The sequence below is a fragment of the Talaromyces proteolyticus genome (assembly GCF_021365285.1).
Source record: "Talaromyces proteolyticus strain PMI_201 chromosome Unknown BGW36scaffold_8, whole genome shotgun sequence".
NCBI classification, from domain to species: Eukaryota; Fungi; Ascomycota; class Eurotiomycetes; order Eurotiales; family Trichocomaceae; genus Talaromyces; species Talaromyces proteolyticus.
In genome coordinates, this window is record NW_025764284.1 from 541,474 (window position 1) to 559,365 (window position 17,892).

The 17,892-nt window shown below is 47.9% G+C and overlaps 8 protein-coding genes across 8 annotated transcripts; 5 read left to right on the top strand and 3 right to left on the bottom strand.

Moving 5' to 3' along the window:
- Positions 1–1,512: 1,512 nt before the first annotated feature.
- On the top strand, positions 1,513–3,783 carry BGW36DRAFT_299612 (putative metalloreductase transmembrane component; the record flags this gene model as incomplete). Its single annotated transcript, XM_046211550.1, has 1 exon — positions 1,513–3,783. One exon carries the CDS (start codon positions 1,513–1,515, stop codon positions 3,781–3,783), a length of 2,271 nt encoding a protein of 756 aa, XP_046070193.1.
- A 678-nt stretch (positions 3,784–4,461) lies between these two features.
- Positions 4,462–5,598, bottom strand: BGW36DRAFT_299738 (uncharacterized protein; the record flags this gene model as incomplete). Its single annotated transcript, XM_046211560.1, has 1 exon — positions 4,462–5,598. One exon carries the CDS (start codon positions 5,596–5,598, stop codon positions 4,462–4,464), a length of 1,137 nt encoding a protein of 378 aa, XP_046070194.1.
- A 737-nt stretch (positions 5,599–6,335) lies between these two features.
- On the top strand, positions 6,336–7,325 carry BGW36DRAFT_298878 (uncharacterized protein; the record flags this gene model as incomplete). The annotated part of the gene is made up of 2 exons (XM_046211476.1): positions 6,336–6,410; positions 6,459–7,325. The coding sequence occupies 2 exons, from the start codon at positions 6,336–6,338 to the stop codon at positions 7,323–7,325; spliced, it is 942 nt and encodes a 313-aa protein (XP_046070195.1).
- Positions 7,326–7,931: 606 nt separating this feature from the next.
- BGW36DRAFT_196304 (C2HC5 finger protein) lies at positions 7,932–9,821 on the top strand. The gene has a single exon (XM_046209838.1). It carries the CDS (start codon positions 8,050–8,052, stop codon positions 9,646–9,648), a length of 1,599 nt encoding a protein of 532 aa, XP_046070196.1. The 5' UTR covers positions 7,932–8,049; the 3' UTR covers positions 9,649–9,821.
- A 257-nt stretch (positions 9,822–10,078) lies between these two features.
- On the top strand, positions 10,079–11,808 carry BGW36DRAFT_398381 (putative cytochrome P450 monooxygenase; the record flags this gene model as incomplete). Its single annotated transcript, XM_046218404.1, has 3 exons — positions 10,079–10,147; positions 10,219–10,854; positions 10,915–11,808. The coding sequence occupies 3 exons, from the start codon at positions 10,079–10,081 to the stop codon at positions 11,806–11,808; spliced, it is 1,599 nt and encodes a 532-aa protein (XP_046070197.1).
- A 228-nt stretch (positions 11,809–12,036) lies between these two features.
- Positions 12,037–13,282, top strand: BGW36DRAFT_417931 (uncharacterized protein). Its single transcript, XM_046219400.1, has 2 exons — positions 12,037–12,422; positions 12,487–13,282. Exons 1-2 carry the CDS (start codon positions 12,327–12,329, stop codon positions 13,111–13,113), a joined length of 723 nt encoding a protein of 240 aa, XP_046070198.1. The 5' UTR covers positions 12,037–12,326; the 3' UTR covers positions 13,114–13,282.
- A 336-nt stretch (positions 13,283–13,618) lies between these two features.
- BGW36DRAFT_299670 (putative glucokinase GlkA) lies at positions 13,619–15,274 on the bottom strand (the record flags this gene model as incomplete). Its single annotated transcript, XM_046211556.1, has 2 exons — positions 13,619–14,917; positions 15,086–15,274. 2 exons carry the CDS (start codon positions 15,272–15,274, stop codon positions 13,619–13,621), a joined length of 1,488 nt encoding a protein of 495 aa, XP_046070199.1.
- A 1,025-nt stretch (positions 15,275–16,299) lies between these two features.
- Positions 16,300–17,514, bottom strand: BGW36DRAFT_417933 (uncharacterized protein). Its single transcript, XM_046219401.1, has 3 exons — positions 17,341–17,514; positions 17,151–17,208; positions 16,300–17,067 (listed from the first exon to the last, which is right to left on the bottom strand). The coding sequence occupies exons 1-3, from the start codon at positions 17,397–17,399 to the stop codon at positions 16,525–16,527; spliced, it is 660 nt and encodes a 219-aa protein (XP_046070200.1). The 5' UTR covers positions 17,400–17,514; the 3' UTR covers positions 16,300–16,524.
- Positions 17,515–17,892: the final 378 nt, after the last annotated feature.

Sequence of the window (17,892 nt, forward strand, 5' to 3'; positions counted from 1 at the left end):
ATAACGCGAAACAACGAACGAACATGTCTATTGAAGATGCATCCTCTAAATGCCAAAGCCCAGCCAGAGACTTCCGGACTCTTTTCATCTTATAGCTAAAGAATGCATCAGCATTCTAGTTCCTCACTTCACTGATTACTGTTGCTCAATCACTAACGATCACGTGATACACTGCAGGCCTACACAACGTGGAAGTCGTGTTCTTCACAGTTACACCAACCTCGAGCCCTCCCAGCGTTGGCATTCTCAATCACATGTCTCCTCCGATCCAGCAAGCTTCTATCAGTCTTCTATTTAAAACTCAGCGGTTGCTCATGCAAGTCTGAAAAGCATAATTACATGCTCGGCCTCTCCACACAGTCGCACAAACCACCGCTTCTGTCACTGCTCAGACGGCTTTAATGCTAGTGCCCGCCGCCTGGTGCATCCAGATCGCCATGACCCAATGGCCTCTGGCCCTCGCAGGTGGAGCCGTGAAGCACGAAGAACTACTACTAATTAGTCGGCCTAGTCGGGGGAGTTCTGCAAGATAGTGACGATGTTCCTCACGCTACTGCAAAGCTTGGACCGCTATCACTCGCGGATGGCTGTCTGTCCGTCTGATTTGCCCGTCGCCGCTCCTGAAGAGCGCCTAACTGTGCCTTCTCATTCGCTCAACTGGTTTCCCTTCTGTTGATTTCGCATCAATCGTGATCGACATCGCTTTTTCAAGAAGCTGCGGGTGATTGTCACTGGGCAATTGTCCTAGGCCAAACAGCCACTGCAATTAGCCCGCCAAGTGGGCGACAACACCTGACCAATGTGTTTGGCTTCGGTGGAAATTGCCCAGTGTCGACGTGTAGCCACTGTGACACTAATGTCGAGGCTGGCATACGGCTGCTCTATCATTTGCCAACTCCTCCTATCGAATGCCTTAAGTCCGCATTGTCGTCGCCCGCTGGCAAGAGTAGCACTATTTTTGGCAATTCAGAGGCACTTCCGGATGAGGTCCCGGATGAAAGCGCCTGTTGTCCTAGGGTTGCTGCGACTGGCCCAGAATAATGCTGCTGTTGCACCGGTCTAGAGCTTCCCCGCTCAATGCGGAATAATACATGAACCTTCGCCATCCCAACTGACTCTGCTCACCTACACTTGTCTACATTGTCGACTCTCAGCAGCTACGTGCGCTCTTATCCATGAACAGGACAGCCAGTGACCTGTCATAGAGAAGTGCTTGATGACTCGTCTTGATTATTCCCAGACACACCAATCAATCATTGTACTGCTGGTTTCCCTTACCGCCGTTTCCAGTCTGAACTCGCAAGTCTGAATTTCTTCGGCGAATCTCCAGCGTCGAGCAGATCTCTCTTTGGATGAACCTAGGAATAGTTCACATTTCTGGGGAAATATCAATGATTTGCTCCTTTTGTCATATGTGATCCTTTGATAGGCACAGTCGGCTGTGGAGAGCATCAGGTTACTCAAGACATTATACCTTTGCGACTATCGGTATTAATTCACCATATCGCCAAGATGTCCAGCAACATTCTCAGTCCTCTCGTTTCGCTGGCGAAACGCATCAATATTCCGATCACTGCCTCAACTACTGCTAAGCAACAGGCTGAGATGCAAGAAGACCCATGGTCGCAGTCAGGGAAATATGCGCTAGGATGGGTGTACTTCAGTCTTGTCCTTGTTGTATTTACATGTTTAGTTCGCGTCTATCACCTCCTAGGCGATCGTGTGCGGATAGCGCTTTACAAAGAATCGGGTGTCAAGTCGCCTACAGCAGCGTCAGAAGTGGAGCTTCCAAGTGCTGCCACTGATAGTTCTACCAAGAAATTTTTCCCAGCACACGGTGACCTTCCTTCGTCCCGTGGATATGGCGCTTCATCAGTTGCACCGTTGAATAATCTCGTTGCACTATTTCGCTGGGTATTTTACAGACCAATTCCAACAGTCACAATCGGAAAGCTACACGTCGTTTTCCCGCCTCTTGCCGTGGTTATCCTTGTCCTGATTGCGCTAGGCTTTGTGGTGCTATACTGTTTCATTCCTCAGCCATTGTATTATTCCAGTATCGCTCTAGGATCACCACCATTAGCTATACGTGCAGGCATGATTGCCGTGGCAATGATTCCTTGGATTGTCGCCCTAGGCACTAAACCTAATGTCTTGGCTTTGGCGACTGGTATTGGACACGAGCGCCTTAATGTTCTCCATCGGTGGCTTGCGTATCTATGCCTCTTCGCGAGCCTCATTCATATGATCCCATTCTACGTCACCCCGGTATGGGAGGATGGTGCTTACGCCATCTTTCAACAGGCCCTCGTTCCACAGGGGGTCAACATGTATATATACGGTAGCGGAGTGGCAGCCTTTGTTCCATTAGCTGTACTCTGCATTCATTCGCATACATATATACGATCTAGAGCTTACGAGCTATTTGCTTACTTGCACGGTCCGATTGCAGTTGTTTTTGTGGGCATGCTTATTTGGCACACCAAAAACTTTCTCCTTTCGTGGAATTATTTGTGGGCGACCATCGCGGTGTGGTTCTTTTCCTACCTTATTCGAGGCTTTTACCTGAATTGGTTCAGCCCGTTACGCTTCGGATGGTTGATTGGAGAAGAATCTGGAGTGGCTCTACTTGCAGGAAATGCAGTAAAAGTGACTATCCCGACACAGATGCGGTGGCGGCCCGGACAATATGTATACCTAAGAATGCCAGGCATTTCTCCCTTGGAAAATCATCCTTTCACAATTGCTTCACTTTGCAGTGACGACTTCCCATCCAATTATGGACCAGAGTATCGCGACATGGTCGTTGTTTTTCGCCCTTTCAAAGGGTTCACACGCAAAGTCATGGAAACTGCACAAAAGAAGGGCCCATATAAAATCTACCGTGCATTCCTCGACGGGCCTTATGGTGGAATGCAACGAGAATTAGCTGCATTCGACGACGTGGTATTTGTCGCGGGAGGTAGTGGCATCACAGCAATTGCTAGCCAACTGCTTAACTTGATCAAGAAAATTAGGGATGGAAACGCTGTCACCAAGAACGTTAGAGTTGTGTGGGCATTAAAGAATCCAGAAACTATGGAATGGTTCAAAGAAGAGCTGAGAATCTGTAGAGAGTTTGCACCACCAGACTCAGTCCAATGCCACTTCTTCTTGACCGGCTCAGATACAGACAAAGCGACTGCCACACAGACGGTGAACGAGATTCTTCAGGGCATCCCTAGCAAACGAGATTCAGCCTGGATTCGCGAAGCAGCTGGTGGCAATCTAGAGCACGAAAAAGAACTAAGACGTGAAAATGAGGACGCGATTACTGAACTTCCCGGAGCCTACATGCAGGGTGGTGCTGGCTCAAGTCGACAACCCTACCCTGTATACCCCTATTACGACCCATATGCACCATATGCATATCCCCAACCACAACCCATACCCCAAAATAGTAATCATGGCTTCGAATTTGGTTTCCAGCAGCAACCACCACTACAGCCACAACCGCAACCCATGTCTGCACCTCTTCAACAGACCAGAAGCACTCTGACACGATTTGCTTTTCTTCCGCGACAAAAACAAGATAACTGGCGAACCGAATACGGACGCCCCGGTTTAAGAAACATATTACTCGAACACTCCAAGTCCTGGGGACGTCGCACATGCGTCTTTGTCTGTGGACCACCAAGCATGCGAGTCGAAGTTGCCAATACAGTAGCAGGGCTGCAACAACTTGTCATGACAGACCAAACCAAAGATGAAATTTTCTTACATGCAGAGAACTATACTATATGATTTCAGATTGGTCCTTGGACGCAACGGAAACAGACCGCTGTAGTATTTGTGTTATGATGGATTGCCATTCAGTATATAAGCATTCATGGCCGGCGCATATTTTGTACATTTTCCTCTCAATAGCTTTTCATTCGTCTCACTTTTGTTCATAGTTTCAGCATAACAGGATACCCGATTCCTTCTTCTAGTCAGTTTAGAAAATGAACTAGTCATCATAAACTTGCTTTTTCCCTTTCTCCAAGGACAAGAAAGGGTAAAGAGTATAAGAAGCTTTAATTGAATGGTATCAACCCTATGAAGATGTCAATTCCAGCTAAAATCTGGAGTTGGAGCAGACATCATTTGACTCGGAAGGAACTGGACATTCTTATGTTTGATATGCGAGGGTTTTTTGTGGGTCCACAACTCACGATCAAAGTCTCCTATGTCAAACGTATAAAAGTCTCTAGATCTAATTTAGAAAAAGTAGTCAGGTTGGTTGGGCCGAAGATATCAAGCTACTCGTTTAAGTTGGGTACCGAGATGCCTCGAATTGGAGGTACGAAGGTTCGGGGATGGAACAAGATTGATATAACATTTCTATATCATAATGGGTATAAGGTGCGTCTATCAGACGGATGCATGAAGTAGAAGATCAAGACGAAGGGCAATGCAAGATGATAGAAAAGAAACTATACTCTAATGTTTCCCGCTCCTCTGTATGTCATCCTCAGTTTCTCGTTTTCTTTTCACGGAGTTTGTTGTGGATTGCGAATCTTCCCCACTGTCAAGGGCGCGACTGTCAGCAAGATGAATGATACCGTGATCATCGGCATCGTCATCTTCCGCTTCCAACTTTTCCCAACCGTCATCTTCGTCCCCGTCTTCTGTTTTGGTATCTATTATTTTCGAATGAGAGAACGATTCTTGGTTTTGCGCCTCTTCTCTTTCCCAGTTGAGATCAAATCTGACAATTCTAGCTCCGCCAGGATTGAGTCGTCGGTAATAGCCCTGCACAACACCATCTTCAATGTAGAATCCCCGAGAAGTATACCATTTCAGAGCGTCATCGTTTGTTTCCTGGACGTGAGCGGTTACCGTGCGAATATTATAGTGTTTCACGAGCGAAGAGACACGATATGAGGATTTCTCGGATTCGGAAGGGGGTTGAGAAAATAAAAAGGAATGAAGTAAGGAAGCTGCAACACCATTGCCCCGGTGTGGGGAGAGAAGATGGAGAGTTTGTATGTATAAGTTTATAGGGGGCCTTTCCTCCGATGTAGGATTTCCCGCAAATGTTACGGGAAGTTTTTCCAGTCGGCATCTGATACCTCCAATGACTTTATCTGTCCCTCCTAGAGCCCCAGCTTTTGCTGGTGATTGTCCTGCAAAGGTGGTTTCAACAGTCGGGCCCGCTGTAACAGGATGATCATGGTAGACGGCTACGCGGGATATCGACGCAATGACTGGGTCGGTAATACATGCCGTGTAAAATGAGCCCGGGTAGCGTATGGGCAGAAGAAGTCCTGTAATTCGACTAAGAGAAGGGATATGAGCAGTGCGGACCTGGTCGATGGTGATATGCGGGTGCGGAGTTTGGTAGCTAGTTATGGGTTCTGTAAAAGGGAGGGGTTGAAACGCCGGGTCACCGATCGAAGGGGTTTTATTGGACACGGACGACGAGGTCGACTGCGGGAGCACTAGAGGCGGAGGATGTATCGGCGGCTGCTTGCTCAATGAGGAGGTCTGTAAAGAAGGAGGCGAAAGAGGCGTAGAGGGTGTTGTTGCTGTTCGTTGTTGTTTCGCCTGCCCTTTGGCGAAGAATTGATACGCCATGGGCCTGGGGGAAGGTGACGTGGGAAATTAAACAAGGAAAAACACGGCAGACACGAGTAAGCAAGAGGCCAGTCTGCAAGCAGAAAACAGGCGGGTTGGGTATATCCTTGGATCGAGAGAGGTGCAGAGGAGCGCAGCGAGGGGCACCGTGAGGCATGAGGTACCTGTAGTAATTAATATGTATGCGGAGAAAGGCCCGATAAGAGACCTTATCGGCCGGCGGTGTTTGCAGCCGCACTAGCCCGAATAGGCGAAGGTCCTCGGCCGCCGGTGCTCTGCAGGAAATGGCAATGTCACTATCCTTTCAAGACCGTATCACGAGGGAGCATCGCCTTTATTCTACGACACGAGAATAATCACTAGCTACAGCTTTGTCGAAAAAGCTCCACAGTCACAATTACTTCTTCTTTTGCAGCCGATTCCGAAGCTCTAAATCGCCTCTACAGCGAACCGCCGGGTCGCAATCAACTGAACGTTATTCCTACCAGTCATTGCCTCGGTTTTCTATATCAACAGACGGAATCGCATACAAAATTATTGATGGGCAATCAGTGGACAAATCAATGATTGTGACTAGGGCGCGGCAAGTTTCTTGCTGCTGAGTCCCTGAGGGATTGCCATCGACCTCCAAGGTCTGTGCTGCTTGTACCTCCTGAGAAGAAAACGATTTGTTTATTTCTACAGAAATGCTGATATACTGTGAAAACAGGGACGACATAGACGAAGCCGACTTCAAAATGACTAGCTCAGACGCAACCAAATCCGCCGAGACGGACTCTCGAGTTTGTTCAGCAAGCTCGTTTTCGGACCTGGTAAGCTTGTCAACCACCCGAAACAAGCCAAATTTAACACAGCAGAAGTCGAAGGAGATTTTAAATGATACCTTTTACAATATTATCCATGATATTGTGGCAAAGGTACATCGAGATGAAAAAATTGCTCGCATGCGGTCTGCTGTCGTCCTGGCTCGTCAAAAGGCGGAATTAGAAGCCGGCGAGAATCCCGAGTCCAAAGTGAAGGTAGAGACAGAAGGTGCAATTTACGATGATGGAAAGGTATATCTGAAAGGGAATCCACTGGCCACAACGAAGGAAACGATCTGTCCTTATTGTTGTCTGCCTCGATTGCTCTACCCAACGGCCGGCGTTGGAGCCCGACCTACTCCGGATCCGTCGAGGGAATACTGTACAAAACATCCTCTTATCAGTAAGCCTGGATTCGACGTACATGGCAATCCATTTGCCACTGATAAGACAAAAAAGAAGAAGAAGGCCACGAACACCAGCACCAACACACCGGGTTCTAGCCCTCCATCCACTCCTGATGCTAACAATACATCTAAGCAAAGCGCACCTGAATTTCCAACCATCAAGTGTCCAAATTGCCCGCGTTACTTTCAAACGAATAGAGTAACAGCACATCTGGACCGCTGTATGGGACTTTCTGGACGGAACACTACGCGGAACCGAGACGGTGCATCCGCTACTCCGACCAATACAGGACCAATAAAGAGGCCATTTCCCGACGGTGATGCAGCTCCTATCAATCCCAAAAAGAAAAAACCAAACACGCCAAAGAAACTTGGAAATAGTAAGCCTGCGCCTCCGAGCAAGCTGAAAAACGGAGCCACTCCAGATACCATGCTGGCTGAAGAGGCTGCTGAAGCTGCGGAGTCGGCTGAGGTTAAGGTGCCGTCAGAGGATGGAATTGTTAAGACAGAAACTTGATTCCTGTCTATGGAAATTTTCTTACAAACAAGGTGACGATGCACAGAACTGAGATCGAAAGATGAAAGATGAAATAAATCAGGCCTCGAGTTGCATCGTCTTCCCTTTCTCACTAACCTCAGCGTGCAATCCTATCATCACTGCTTGGACCACTGCATAAATTGTTGACTGCATAGCATTTAGGCGTCAGATGGTTGTTGTCATACGTGTCAATATATCACGCTTTCCTTACTTGTCTTCGTTGTGTTTATCAATCGCTATCAAGTAGCACGGAGTCCTACACTACTTCTCTTTGCTGGCTTATCTGAAGTCTTCGTTGTTGTTTTATACTTGCATATCATCATACATCAAAGAATGCTTGGTAGTTCTCTCTGTACGATATCTTATTCTCGAAAACTTGACTGCTTCAATCTTGTCAGAACAAATATGCCGATTTTCCCTTCCAGAGATAGCTTAGTATCTATCCATATTGACGATCCATATTTCATAACTATCGCTTATTTTAATGATGAGTCAGATGGCATATACAATTGCTCATTGGCGCTTTGCCGCATTGGGACATCGAGCCTGCAGGTGAGACCCGCTCACTCAACCCCAAACAAGACTCCTCTGCCTCTGACTACAACCAGGAGAAATCGTGTTCGCCTACTACAAAAGCTGGCGGTGGAGTCAAATACATAGTTGTGGGCATGCTTGAGATATTACCTCCCTAACCGTTCACATCATGGTCGGGGACATCGTTGCGTGGGCTGTTCCCCAGCTGTCGAATCTGCTTCCTCTTGATGAAGAATCACTCACACAAATTGTCACCTACTCTGTTGGTCTCTCAAAAGAAGACAGCGCAGAGCACCTGAAAAATCTCCTAGGAGACTCACCTCCTGTTCTCGAATTTATATCCTCCTTCAATTCGAGACGACGGAACGATTCTAAATCTGCCCCGCAATCTGGTACAACTACTCCACGAACAGATCATGAAGATGGCAGACCCGAAAAGAGCCAGACCAAGAAGTCGAAACGAAAAAATGCACCCTTGCATAGCACCGGACCACCGCGGAGACCAGATAACTATGGCGATATGTCCGGGGCCTACAGAAAATCCGATCAGGAATCTGATTACATGGCAACATTCTCCCGGTCGCGTGATACGCCGTCACCATCCACAAAACCAGCGGCTTTCTTGCAGCCAAAGACTACGAACCCACCGTCATCGTACGAATCCTCCCCGGCAGGTTCACGGAATCCCTCTCCGGCACCGAAAACCATCAGCTCCAAAGCACCTCCGTCGGCAGCCGGCCCTTTGATATCTGATTACCTGCCCAATGTAAAATCCAAGGCTGCTAAATCTTCACGACAACACCCCTCTGGCTCTGGCTCTGGCTCCGGCCAATCAACTCCTGCGAAAGGGTCTGTGACAACGACAAATATTGCAGACTTGACCTCCGCAATTGCAGCACTCGAAGTGTCTACAAACCCTACATTCACTAAAGGCAGGCAGACGTGCAATTGCGATGCCTTGATACACCCACTTTTCACGCCAGCTCCGAACTGTCTCAGTTGTGGAAAAATAATCTGTTCGTTGGAAGGATTACAGCCGTGCTCTTTCTGCGGCACACCGCTATTATCCAGCGAAGAGATACAAGGAATGATCAAGGAACTACGTGCCGAGCGGGGACAAGAGAAAATGAGAGCACATAATGAGGTTGTCCATCATACCGGTGGTCCAGGCCTTTCTGGGTCGTCCACTTCTCCCAGTAAACTTGATGCAGCCATGGCGCATCGAGATAAATTACTTTCTTTTCAAGCGCATAATGCCCAACGCACACGTGTCGTGGACGAAGCAGCAGATTTCGAGACACCGAATGTAGGTTCGACACAATGGATGAGCCCAGCCCAGCGAGCTCTTGCGTTAAAAAAACAGCAGCGAATCCTTAGAGAGATGGAGGAGAAAGCCAAGCCTGAGTGGGAGAGAAAGAAGACTATAATGAGCTTAGATATCAAAGGTGGCCGTGTCGTACGAACTTATCAGGCGGCCCCTTCAAGCGCATCAGCAGATGTCACTGAAGAAGAGCCGGAAGAGGCCGCTACGGCCTCTAGCAACGACACAAGTCACGGTAGGGCTGCATTTAGTAAAAACCCTCTACTTGCGCGCGGAGGACTAGTACGGCCTATCTGGAAGAGTACGACCAGTGACCAGACTGACGAAAAGGCTCCCCGTAGAGAGGCCAAGCAGACTTGGCGCCGAGTACAGGACGACAATGATGATAACGAGCAATGGATTTTAGATGGCGGTGTTCACGGGTACAGCAACGATAGCGGAGCTTGATCATAAATACAAATGTGGATTGTATCGAAATTCCGAAACATCCGCCACGCGCTGAATTCAGATAGAGATCTGTTCGACGATTACCGATATTCCATATTTTTTTCTACATAGTTAAGGTGCGCGTATTACAGTGTCAACTGCGCTTTACGCAAAATACTCCGGATATTCCAGGAATTAGGATGAATCCTGCTCAGTATTGCGACTGCATTTGAGATCGTGGAACACAACCGTTCTTAACCGAGAGCTTGAACGACATATAAGTACAATCACCTACCCCAGACCAAAACCACCACCATCACTATCACCAAAACCTCCCCGCCAATAACTCTGACGCTGCACCTGCAGCTCACGTCATATCCGCTTTGCTTCGGCTACCGCCGGGCTCGTCTTTTTCCTCCTCGCCAATCACAGCGACGGAACCGTCTCGGAAATGCTTCTTGAGCATTTGGCTTCGGCGCGGTTCGCAACGGGACTCGCACTTGGGGGGCTTGTTATTTCGGTATGTGGTCTTCCTTATCTTGGTACGGGGGAATGAGAGGTGGACTAACACTCAATTTTATTCGCTTCTAGTTGATAGGCTATGTCGTATACAATCGCTTCTTCCATCCATTACGGCGCATCCCCGGCCCGCTCCTTGCATCAGTAACGCCGTGGGTGCAGCTTTACCATGGACTAAAGGGTGACCGTCATCTATGGCTAGATCGTCTACATCAACATTACGGATCGCATGTCCGAGTAGCTCCAAACTTCGTGTCTTTCAATACCGCTCAAAGTTTGCATGATATCTATGGCCATGGAAAACGTGTCAAGAAGGCCGATTTCTACAATGGCTTCACTGCCATCAAAGGCGTCTACAACACCCATAATGCCATTGACAAGACCTTGCACGGAAAGAAACGCCGCGTCTTGAGTCACGCATTTTCAGACAATGCCTTGAAAGGCATGGAAGATGTTATGCTACTCCACATTCGGCAGCTCTGCGCAATTCTAGCTGAAGACCCTCAATATGGCCGCGATATCATGCTGGAGAATGAATATCGAACCGAAAAAGGCCACACCGTGCGCAATATGAGCAATTGGTTGAGCTTCATGACTTATGATGTCTTGGGAGAATTGTGCTTTGGAAAAAGTTTTGACATGCTGATTGACAGCGCAAAGCGCAGAATGGTCCATTTGGTTGACTGTGCTGCGTACCGACACTATGTGGTATGCATAAAGCCTATACTGCTTCTCAGCCATTCCAGCAAATACTGACAGGGAGAATAGTGCGGACTTTGGATGCCTCTGGACAGATGGGGTCTCGACAAAATCTTCATCAGAAAGTTGACGATGGAGCGATGGAATTTCATTATGAACTCGCGTGTCGAAGCGACTAAGCGAGCCAAGGAGCGTGTTGAAGCCGGACACGATGCAAAGAAGGACTTTTTCTTCTATCTACTCAATGCAAAAGACCCGGAGACCGGCGAGGGGCTCTCAATGAAGGAACTCTGGGGCGAGTCGAATGTCCTCATGATCGCCGGTAGCGATACCACCTCGACTAGTCTGGCAGCAACTCTCTTCTATCTCGTCCGTCACCCCAAAACCTTGGAATTGCTGAAGAAAGAAGTCCGATCAACGTTTAGCGATGTCGAAGACATTGTCAGTGGTCCTCAATTGAATGATCTGGTATACCTCAAAGCCTGCGTCGACGAAGCCATGCGACTAGCCCCAGCTGTCCCTGGAGCCATTCCGCGAGAAGTAATGGAAGGCGGTGCTGAAGTAGACGGCGTTCACCTTCCAGCCGGAACTAACTGTGGTACCCCGACATTCTCCATCCACCGTCAGGCAGAATATTACCGTGAGCCGATGGCATATATCCCTGAGCGATGGATTGAGGGTGCAACGTGCCAATCCACGTCCGGGCTTTCATGGACGTCAACGAAGTACGACATTGACATTGCGCGACGGGCATTCTGCCCATTCAGCATTGGGCCACGTGGGTGTATCGGTAAGAGTATGGCACTGATGGAGATGCGCATCACATTGGCCAGGATTATGTTCCTTTTTGACATTGAATTTGCCGATAAGACGGGCGAAGACGCCGATGGACAGTTTGCAATGATCGACCATTTCGTCGTCGCAAAGAAGGGTCCGAATGTGATTGTTCGCAAAAGGGCATGATTCGGATTATGTCTGTTCTTTTCTTTCAGCTGTAATTAGAGTTGATCATCATTTAACGAGCGAATATGCGAATATGCAAATATCATAATATTCTGAGAACTGGTCATATTCACTTTGTAACAAAATCGAAGGAAAATGATTGGCTGTACGGGCTAATCTTTAGTGCATCCTGGGCCGGCTGGTCTGAAAGGCCACGTACAAGCCTGCCCACATGCAACACACAACCAGAGCATACATAATCTTGACATTTTATTAATTAGTCTTGTTACAGCTACAACTTTTACAAGTTCATTATATACACCTTACCATGTTACTGTAATTTCATAAATCTGCACTGTATCTTCTGCGTGGATACGTACACGTCTAGCGGCGGATGCTCAAGCACCATCGATAAACAAGCAAGCAGCTTGGCTCTGGGGATGGAATACGTATCAATTTCCTAAATTGTACTTCAAATCGACCAAAGCGCGACTTATTGTTGCACTTTTTTCCAGACTTCGATAAAGGGCAAGACAGGCATGTGGTCACCTTTATACGTGACTCTAGTTCAATCGACAATCGTCAATGCCATTTCCAACATATTGGCACAGATCATAGATCAATGGAAATCTACTGTATGCTACTATATCAAACTATCAACAGCCATTCGGTAAATTGATATAAGCTGACTGCAAACAGGAACCCTTCAAATTAAACCTCGCGGCACTCATTCAATTCGTCACTTATTGCATTATCATCGTGCCAATCAATTTCTACTGGCAGCGATGGATGGAAGCTCATTATCCAGGCTTCCCAACTTCACTTAGAAGATGGTTCTCATCTTCCTCCTCATTATCATCATCCTCGACCAATCCTAGAGCAGTCGACAGTCAGCCCATCCTAATCCCCATGGAGGAACTAGCCGTCAAAGAAAAAAGCATAGAGAGCGTTCAGTCCTCCTCTCAGTTCTGGCGCTGGACTTCGTCTTCCAGCAGGAAGCCAGCATCTGCAGCACCTAGTACCAGCAGAAATAACGGCACGCGGAATTTCATCATCAAGTTCATGCTCGACCAGACCGTCGGGTCTGTGATGAATATCTGGTTGTTCATTGTACTCATCAATATCTTGAAAGGGAATACGTTGGCGTTTACAGCTACACGGGTTCGGGAGGATATGCCCGATATCATGATCGCCAGACTGAAATACAGACCTGTGGTAGCAAGTCTGATGTATACGGTGATACCGGTTGATCGACGGGTGGTGTTTGGAAGTGCGTGTGGGGTTATATGGAGTATATATTTGAGTCTACATTCACTTTCGAGATAATTATCCATGTCACTCTTCGTGTTTTTCTTTCATACTTTTTTGGGGGCATTGATAGGCGTTTGTCTACATTTTGGTTTTATTTTTGATACCATGGTTGTCTAGCACTGTCTTCATCTGTGATGTTTATGTATGATAGAAGTCGAATTTGATAACTAATACAATCCATTTTAAGCTGTAGTGCAGCAAAGACGATTGATTACGCGGCGATGCATTTCATCAGCAATGGCTAAAAGAACTAATATAAGCCTGCAAAGTACAGCCTATCCTGAAGCGCGTTTCGAGATACGCATCCATAATAATATGTTCACCCAAAGGGCCTCAAAGTGAAGACATGAACAATTGAAAGATTTTGGAATCGCTGAGTATGGTTGAGTATGGTTGAGTATGGTTGAGTATGGTTGAGTATGGTTGAGTATGGTTCTAACAAAGGCTGTGGTAAATAAATTACATGGAAGTTCAAGATGTTGTCATGCATATAGGCAATGAACAATTACATAAATCGTAATTATTGCTGTCTCCCAGTGACGTTGCCCTTATGAGCTACTAACGCAATCAGAGCAGCACCTACCCCGCTACCGTCTTTGGCAATGCCAATACGGATTTTCTTCTCCTTTTCGCCGATTTCCTTAATCTCGCGCATGGCTTCTCGGATGTATTCTACAAATTTTGGGTAGAACTCGACAAGGCTGCCGTCAACACCAACGTCGATGGTTTCGTCAGTGTCTATCTTCTTCGTATCTAGTATGATGGCAGACAAAGCTACAGCGCTTAGCCGGGCAGCACGTTTTGCTATGGCATGCCCAATTGTCTTGATTGCCAGCGCATCATCGGTGCTGGCGTTATTCACTTCGAAATGGTTGCGCAAAGCATTCTTCGTCAAAGACAGATCAGAAGAAGTGTCCGCCTCAATGATACTTAGAAAGCTAGTATCAATCCCCCACAAGCTATATAAAGGTGATGATTGGGGAATAGACACGCCATCTTCTTGTAAGAGCTTGGCTTCTGGGTCTTTTACCAAGGACAAAATTGTACGACGCAAAATTTCCCCAAGAAACATGCCTGATACTCGCTTTTCAAACATCTGAATGCCAGGATTGACCGAATCAGCGTCGAGCTGTTGGTCGAAAATGGTATTGGGAAGAACATTGAGATGGTTGTCAAAGCTACCCCATTCTGTATTTATGACCATGTTTCCAGAATCATCAGGTGCGGGGCCATCTGAAGTAGCCATTTTGGTTACCTTTTTAAGTTTTTCGACGTACGCGCCATTGGTGCCGGTGCCAAAAATGGCTCCAATCAATGTCTCAGTCTTGCCAGGCGACGTGTATGACCGAGCCATCAAGGTGCCGACGGTGTCGTTGACAAGTGCAGCAACCCGGACTGGGAGACGGAGCTCATCGATCGCATTTTGCAGCATCAAGCATACATCTTTACCGACAGCATCAGGAATGTCGAATCCCTTAGTCCAGCGGATCAGCGTTCCTCTATTGATCGACGTTTGATGGACCGGGAAGCTGAAGGTAAACCCTAGATCGAAAATTTCTGCTTGGCGGTATTGATCGGTGGTACCTGTAAGGCGACGCCTTCGTACAGTGGCTTCAAAGTGGTCATTGTGGTGGAGTTCAAGAAAAATCTCAATTTGTTTGGCAAGAAATTGGAATAATTGTTTATACGAGGCAGATACCATCAAATCACGAGGAATTGGGACTTTGGATTGCGTGAGGTTGAAGGTGCTATCACCGCGGAGTTCGATGGAGCAAACTCGGAAGTTGGTCCCCCCAAGGTCGACAGCCAAATACAAGCCCTGTTGAAATAACGATTCAGTTCAAGAGTTTTTAATTGATCAGAAATGATGGATAGATATTTTTTGTCCTCCAAGTAGCCTGGGGAGCGATGACGTCAAGACAGAGAAAGAGAAAGAGAAAAAGGACAGGAAAAACAGGCAATTGAGCGAAAGCGAATGGAGGATTACCTTTTCCGTGCCATTAGGAACGCTGTTCACATACGTAGGAATCTGGCTGAGAGTAGAACCAGTCTTGGACAAGCCCTTGGACATCTCGCGAAGAAACTCATCGACCCCGCGTTGGACTTGTGTTGAGGGGTAGTCGAACTCACGTGCCACCCGCAAAGCGGCCTCAACGGAGGGACGCGGAGTAGCCATGACCATCTCGTCTGAAGTAGAAAAGGGCAAGTAGCCAGGCGAGTGAATCAACTGAGGGTTGGCGGAGAAACACACGTGTAGAAGGGGTGAGGCTTCGCAGAGAGGGGACGCGGGCTGGTGGCAGCAGTAATAAGAGAGCGGAGCGAAAGTCCCGATGATATCAGTGGCAGTCGTATTATTACTGGTATTGTTGGGTCGCGCAGGCGGAGACGGGCTCGGGCTGCCGGTGCTGGCACTGGCTGCTCGCAGCAGCAAACTGGGTTCAGCGTAGCCGACCGAAGAGATGGCCGAAACCAGGTGGGCCGCGTCGCCATTACTGGCTCTGCGATGAGGGTTAATATTATTAGTATGGGGAGGGGGGTGAATAATATTATCGTGCATTCCGAGCCCCAGCGCGAGTAAGGCTACTGCTAGCCCCAGCACCGCGAGCCATACTGTCCACGGCTTGCCGGTGAGCTCGAAGAGAAAGCCCAGGCTGGGGATGCTACTCTTGAGCAGCGCCGTCCACGTAGATCCAGACGGAGCAGCTCCGGGCTGAGACTCTTTTGGCGCTGCCGTCATGGAGGCCCATGCTGGAAGAGACGTAATATGCGCGATGTAGTGCTAGCAGCGACGGTACGTAGCCTGATGACGAGACGAGACCAGAGCAGCGAGCAGCAAGCAGCAGGGAGCAGGCAGGGGAGTAGGACGGTTGAGTCGCCGTGCTAGAATATCGCGCAAATCACAGCGAAATGCGGCACGAGAGGGGTCTCACGAGGGAGCAATGGCAATGCAGTGCAGTGCAAGAATGCAGGGAGAAGAACAATCTGCACAGTTGAAGGTAGATGCAAGTTTACTGATAGGACGAACACGATGATCGATGTGCTTAGCGGCCGCAACCGTTGGGGGAGAGGCCAGTTACGGCGCGGCAGGAACGCCGGCTGCCTTAGGGCCGGCCTTTTAACGGAAGCATTCATTAATTAATCACTCTCGTCAGCCCCGTGGTTGTTGGTGTAGTGTATTGTGTATTGTATATTGGATATTGGATATTGGATATTGGATATTGGATATTGGATATTGGATGTTGGATATTGGATATTGGATGTTGGATGTTGGATATTGGATAGTTATTGTATCATTATTGTATATTCGAGATTACAGGCAAGCCCATTGTCCTAGAATATGCAACAGATGTTCTGCTTCGTATACACACGTATGAAATGCAATGTCTAATGCTACAGTTATCTTCCTTTGTATTGTCCGATCCCCATTTACCCTACAACCTTGTCCACAAAGGCTCGCTCGAGTCTGGCCACTTCCTGCTTGAAGCTGTCCACTTCCTTCCAGCAGTCAAGGGGCCGTCGGTCGTTTATCCGCAAGCAATTGACCACCTCTGACTTGGCCCGTTCGACGTTCTCATCCAACGCGGAGAGTTTTTTCCTTGAATCAAGCTTGCTGCGTAGACGATCGATCTCCTTCAGCACTGATTCACGTGAGGCATCGACAGCTTCTTCCGGCCGCTGAGCTGTGGCAGGCGTCGTTTGTGGGGTGGGTTCGATTGGGAACAACGGCGCATCGTGCTCTCGTCCTGCGAAGGGGATCCGGGGAGCGTCGAGGTTTAAGGATCCGGCGGGAGCACCAAAGGAAAATGCGGAAGAGGATAAGCCATTCGTCTTGCGCTCAGGTAGCTCAGCGGCTAAACGCTTCTCGATCTCCTCGAGCGTCTGTTTTTCTCTTTGTCGAAGCCGCTCCAATTCCTCTGCGACGCGGGTCTGGATATGTAATTCGAGAGATTTAGCTCGAGTCGAGTCGGTCTATAATCTCTAGTCAAAAAAGGCCTCAATAATGCTATCTGTAGTAAATCGGCTGTAGACTCAAATGGGAAGGTGCACGGTACCTCTGTGCCGGACTGGAGCGCTTCTACCAGGTTGGCGGAGAATTGCACTGGTGTTTCGCTGTCGATTCAGTAGTTAGCCATAGTCACCAAATTCAGTCTGCGCACATAGAGCAGCAAATTCATTCATATTTCAAACCAATTGAGTGGCAATACATGAATAGTGAAGAGTAGATGTGACTATTACACTCACCTCGCAAAAACATGTTTAGACCCAGCCGAGGCATCGGGTTTCGAGCTTCCAGCGCCCATCGCGGCTGAAACTTCTGCTGGGCGTTATGAAAGCAGTATGCGCAGAATATGCGAGATCGGTAGGCTTCAATGGGGTTCCGTCGAGTGCTTGGTGGCTTCTGCAAGTTCGGGTTGACATCGTCGTCAGGTTGAATCGGCGTCGATCGGAAAGAGCATCTGGGGTCACGTGATCCGTGCCTAAGGTGTCGACATACCATTGCTCGAGTTTTTGTCTGGGTTGAAGAAATACGGTGATAAGGAGGTCTGGTATAAAATCAAATATTATCAATGAATCGCGCTCTAAAGGTTGCATGTTTTCCAATGTACGATCACATTGAGTGACGGTGAAAAAGTCCTTGCACTGTCACAACATTAATACATATATATACGTATATATCAATCAGCCCTATTACATGTACTCAACCTACCAGTGGACCTCAATTGGCATACTCCAATGATCTTGGCTGGAGAATACCCGCACCGAACGTTTACTTCGCTTTACGCCGCAAATAAA

Coding starts and splice junctions, on each gene's coding strand:
- BGW36DRAFT_196304 (XM_046209838.1), top strand. CDS start 8,050: ATGGTCGGGGACATCGTTGCGTGGGCTGTTCCCCAGCTGTCGAATCTG.
- BGW36DRAFT_417931 (XM_046219400.1), top strand. CDS start 12,327: ATGTGGTCACCTTTATACGTGACTCTAGTTCAATCGACAATCGTCAAT. Junction 12,423..12,486: donor TAGATCAATGGAAATCTACT/GTATGCTACTAT, acceptor GACTGCAAACAG/GAACCCTTCAAATTAAACCT.
- BGW36DRAFT_417933 (XM_046219401.1), bottom strand. CDS start 17,399: ATGGGCGCTGGAAGCTCGAAACCCGATGCCTCGGCTGGGTCTAAACAT. Junction 17,209..17,340: donor TCTAAACATGTTTTTGCGAG/GTGAGTGTAATA, acceptor CTGAATCGACAG/CGAAACACCAGTGCAATTCT. Junction 17,068..17,150: donor CGCTCCAGTCCGGCACAGAG/GTACCGTGCACC, acceptor TAGAGATTATAG/ACCGACTCGACTCGAGCTAA.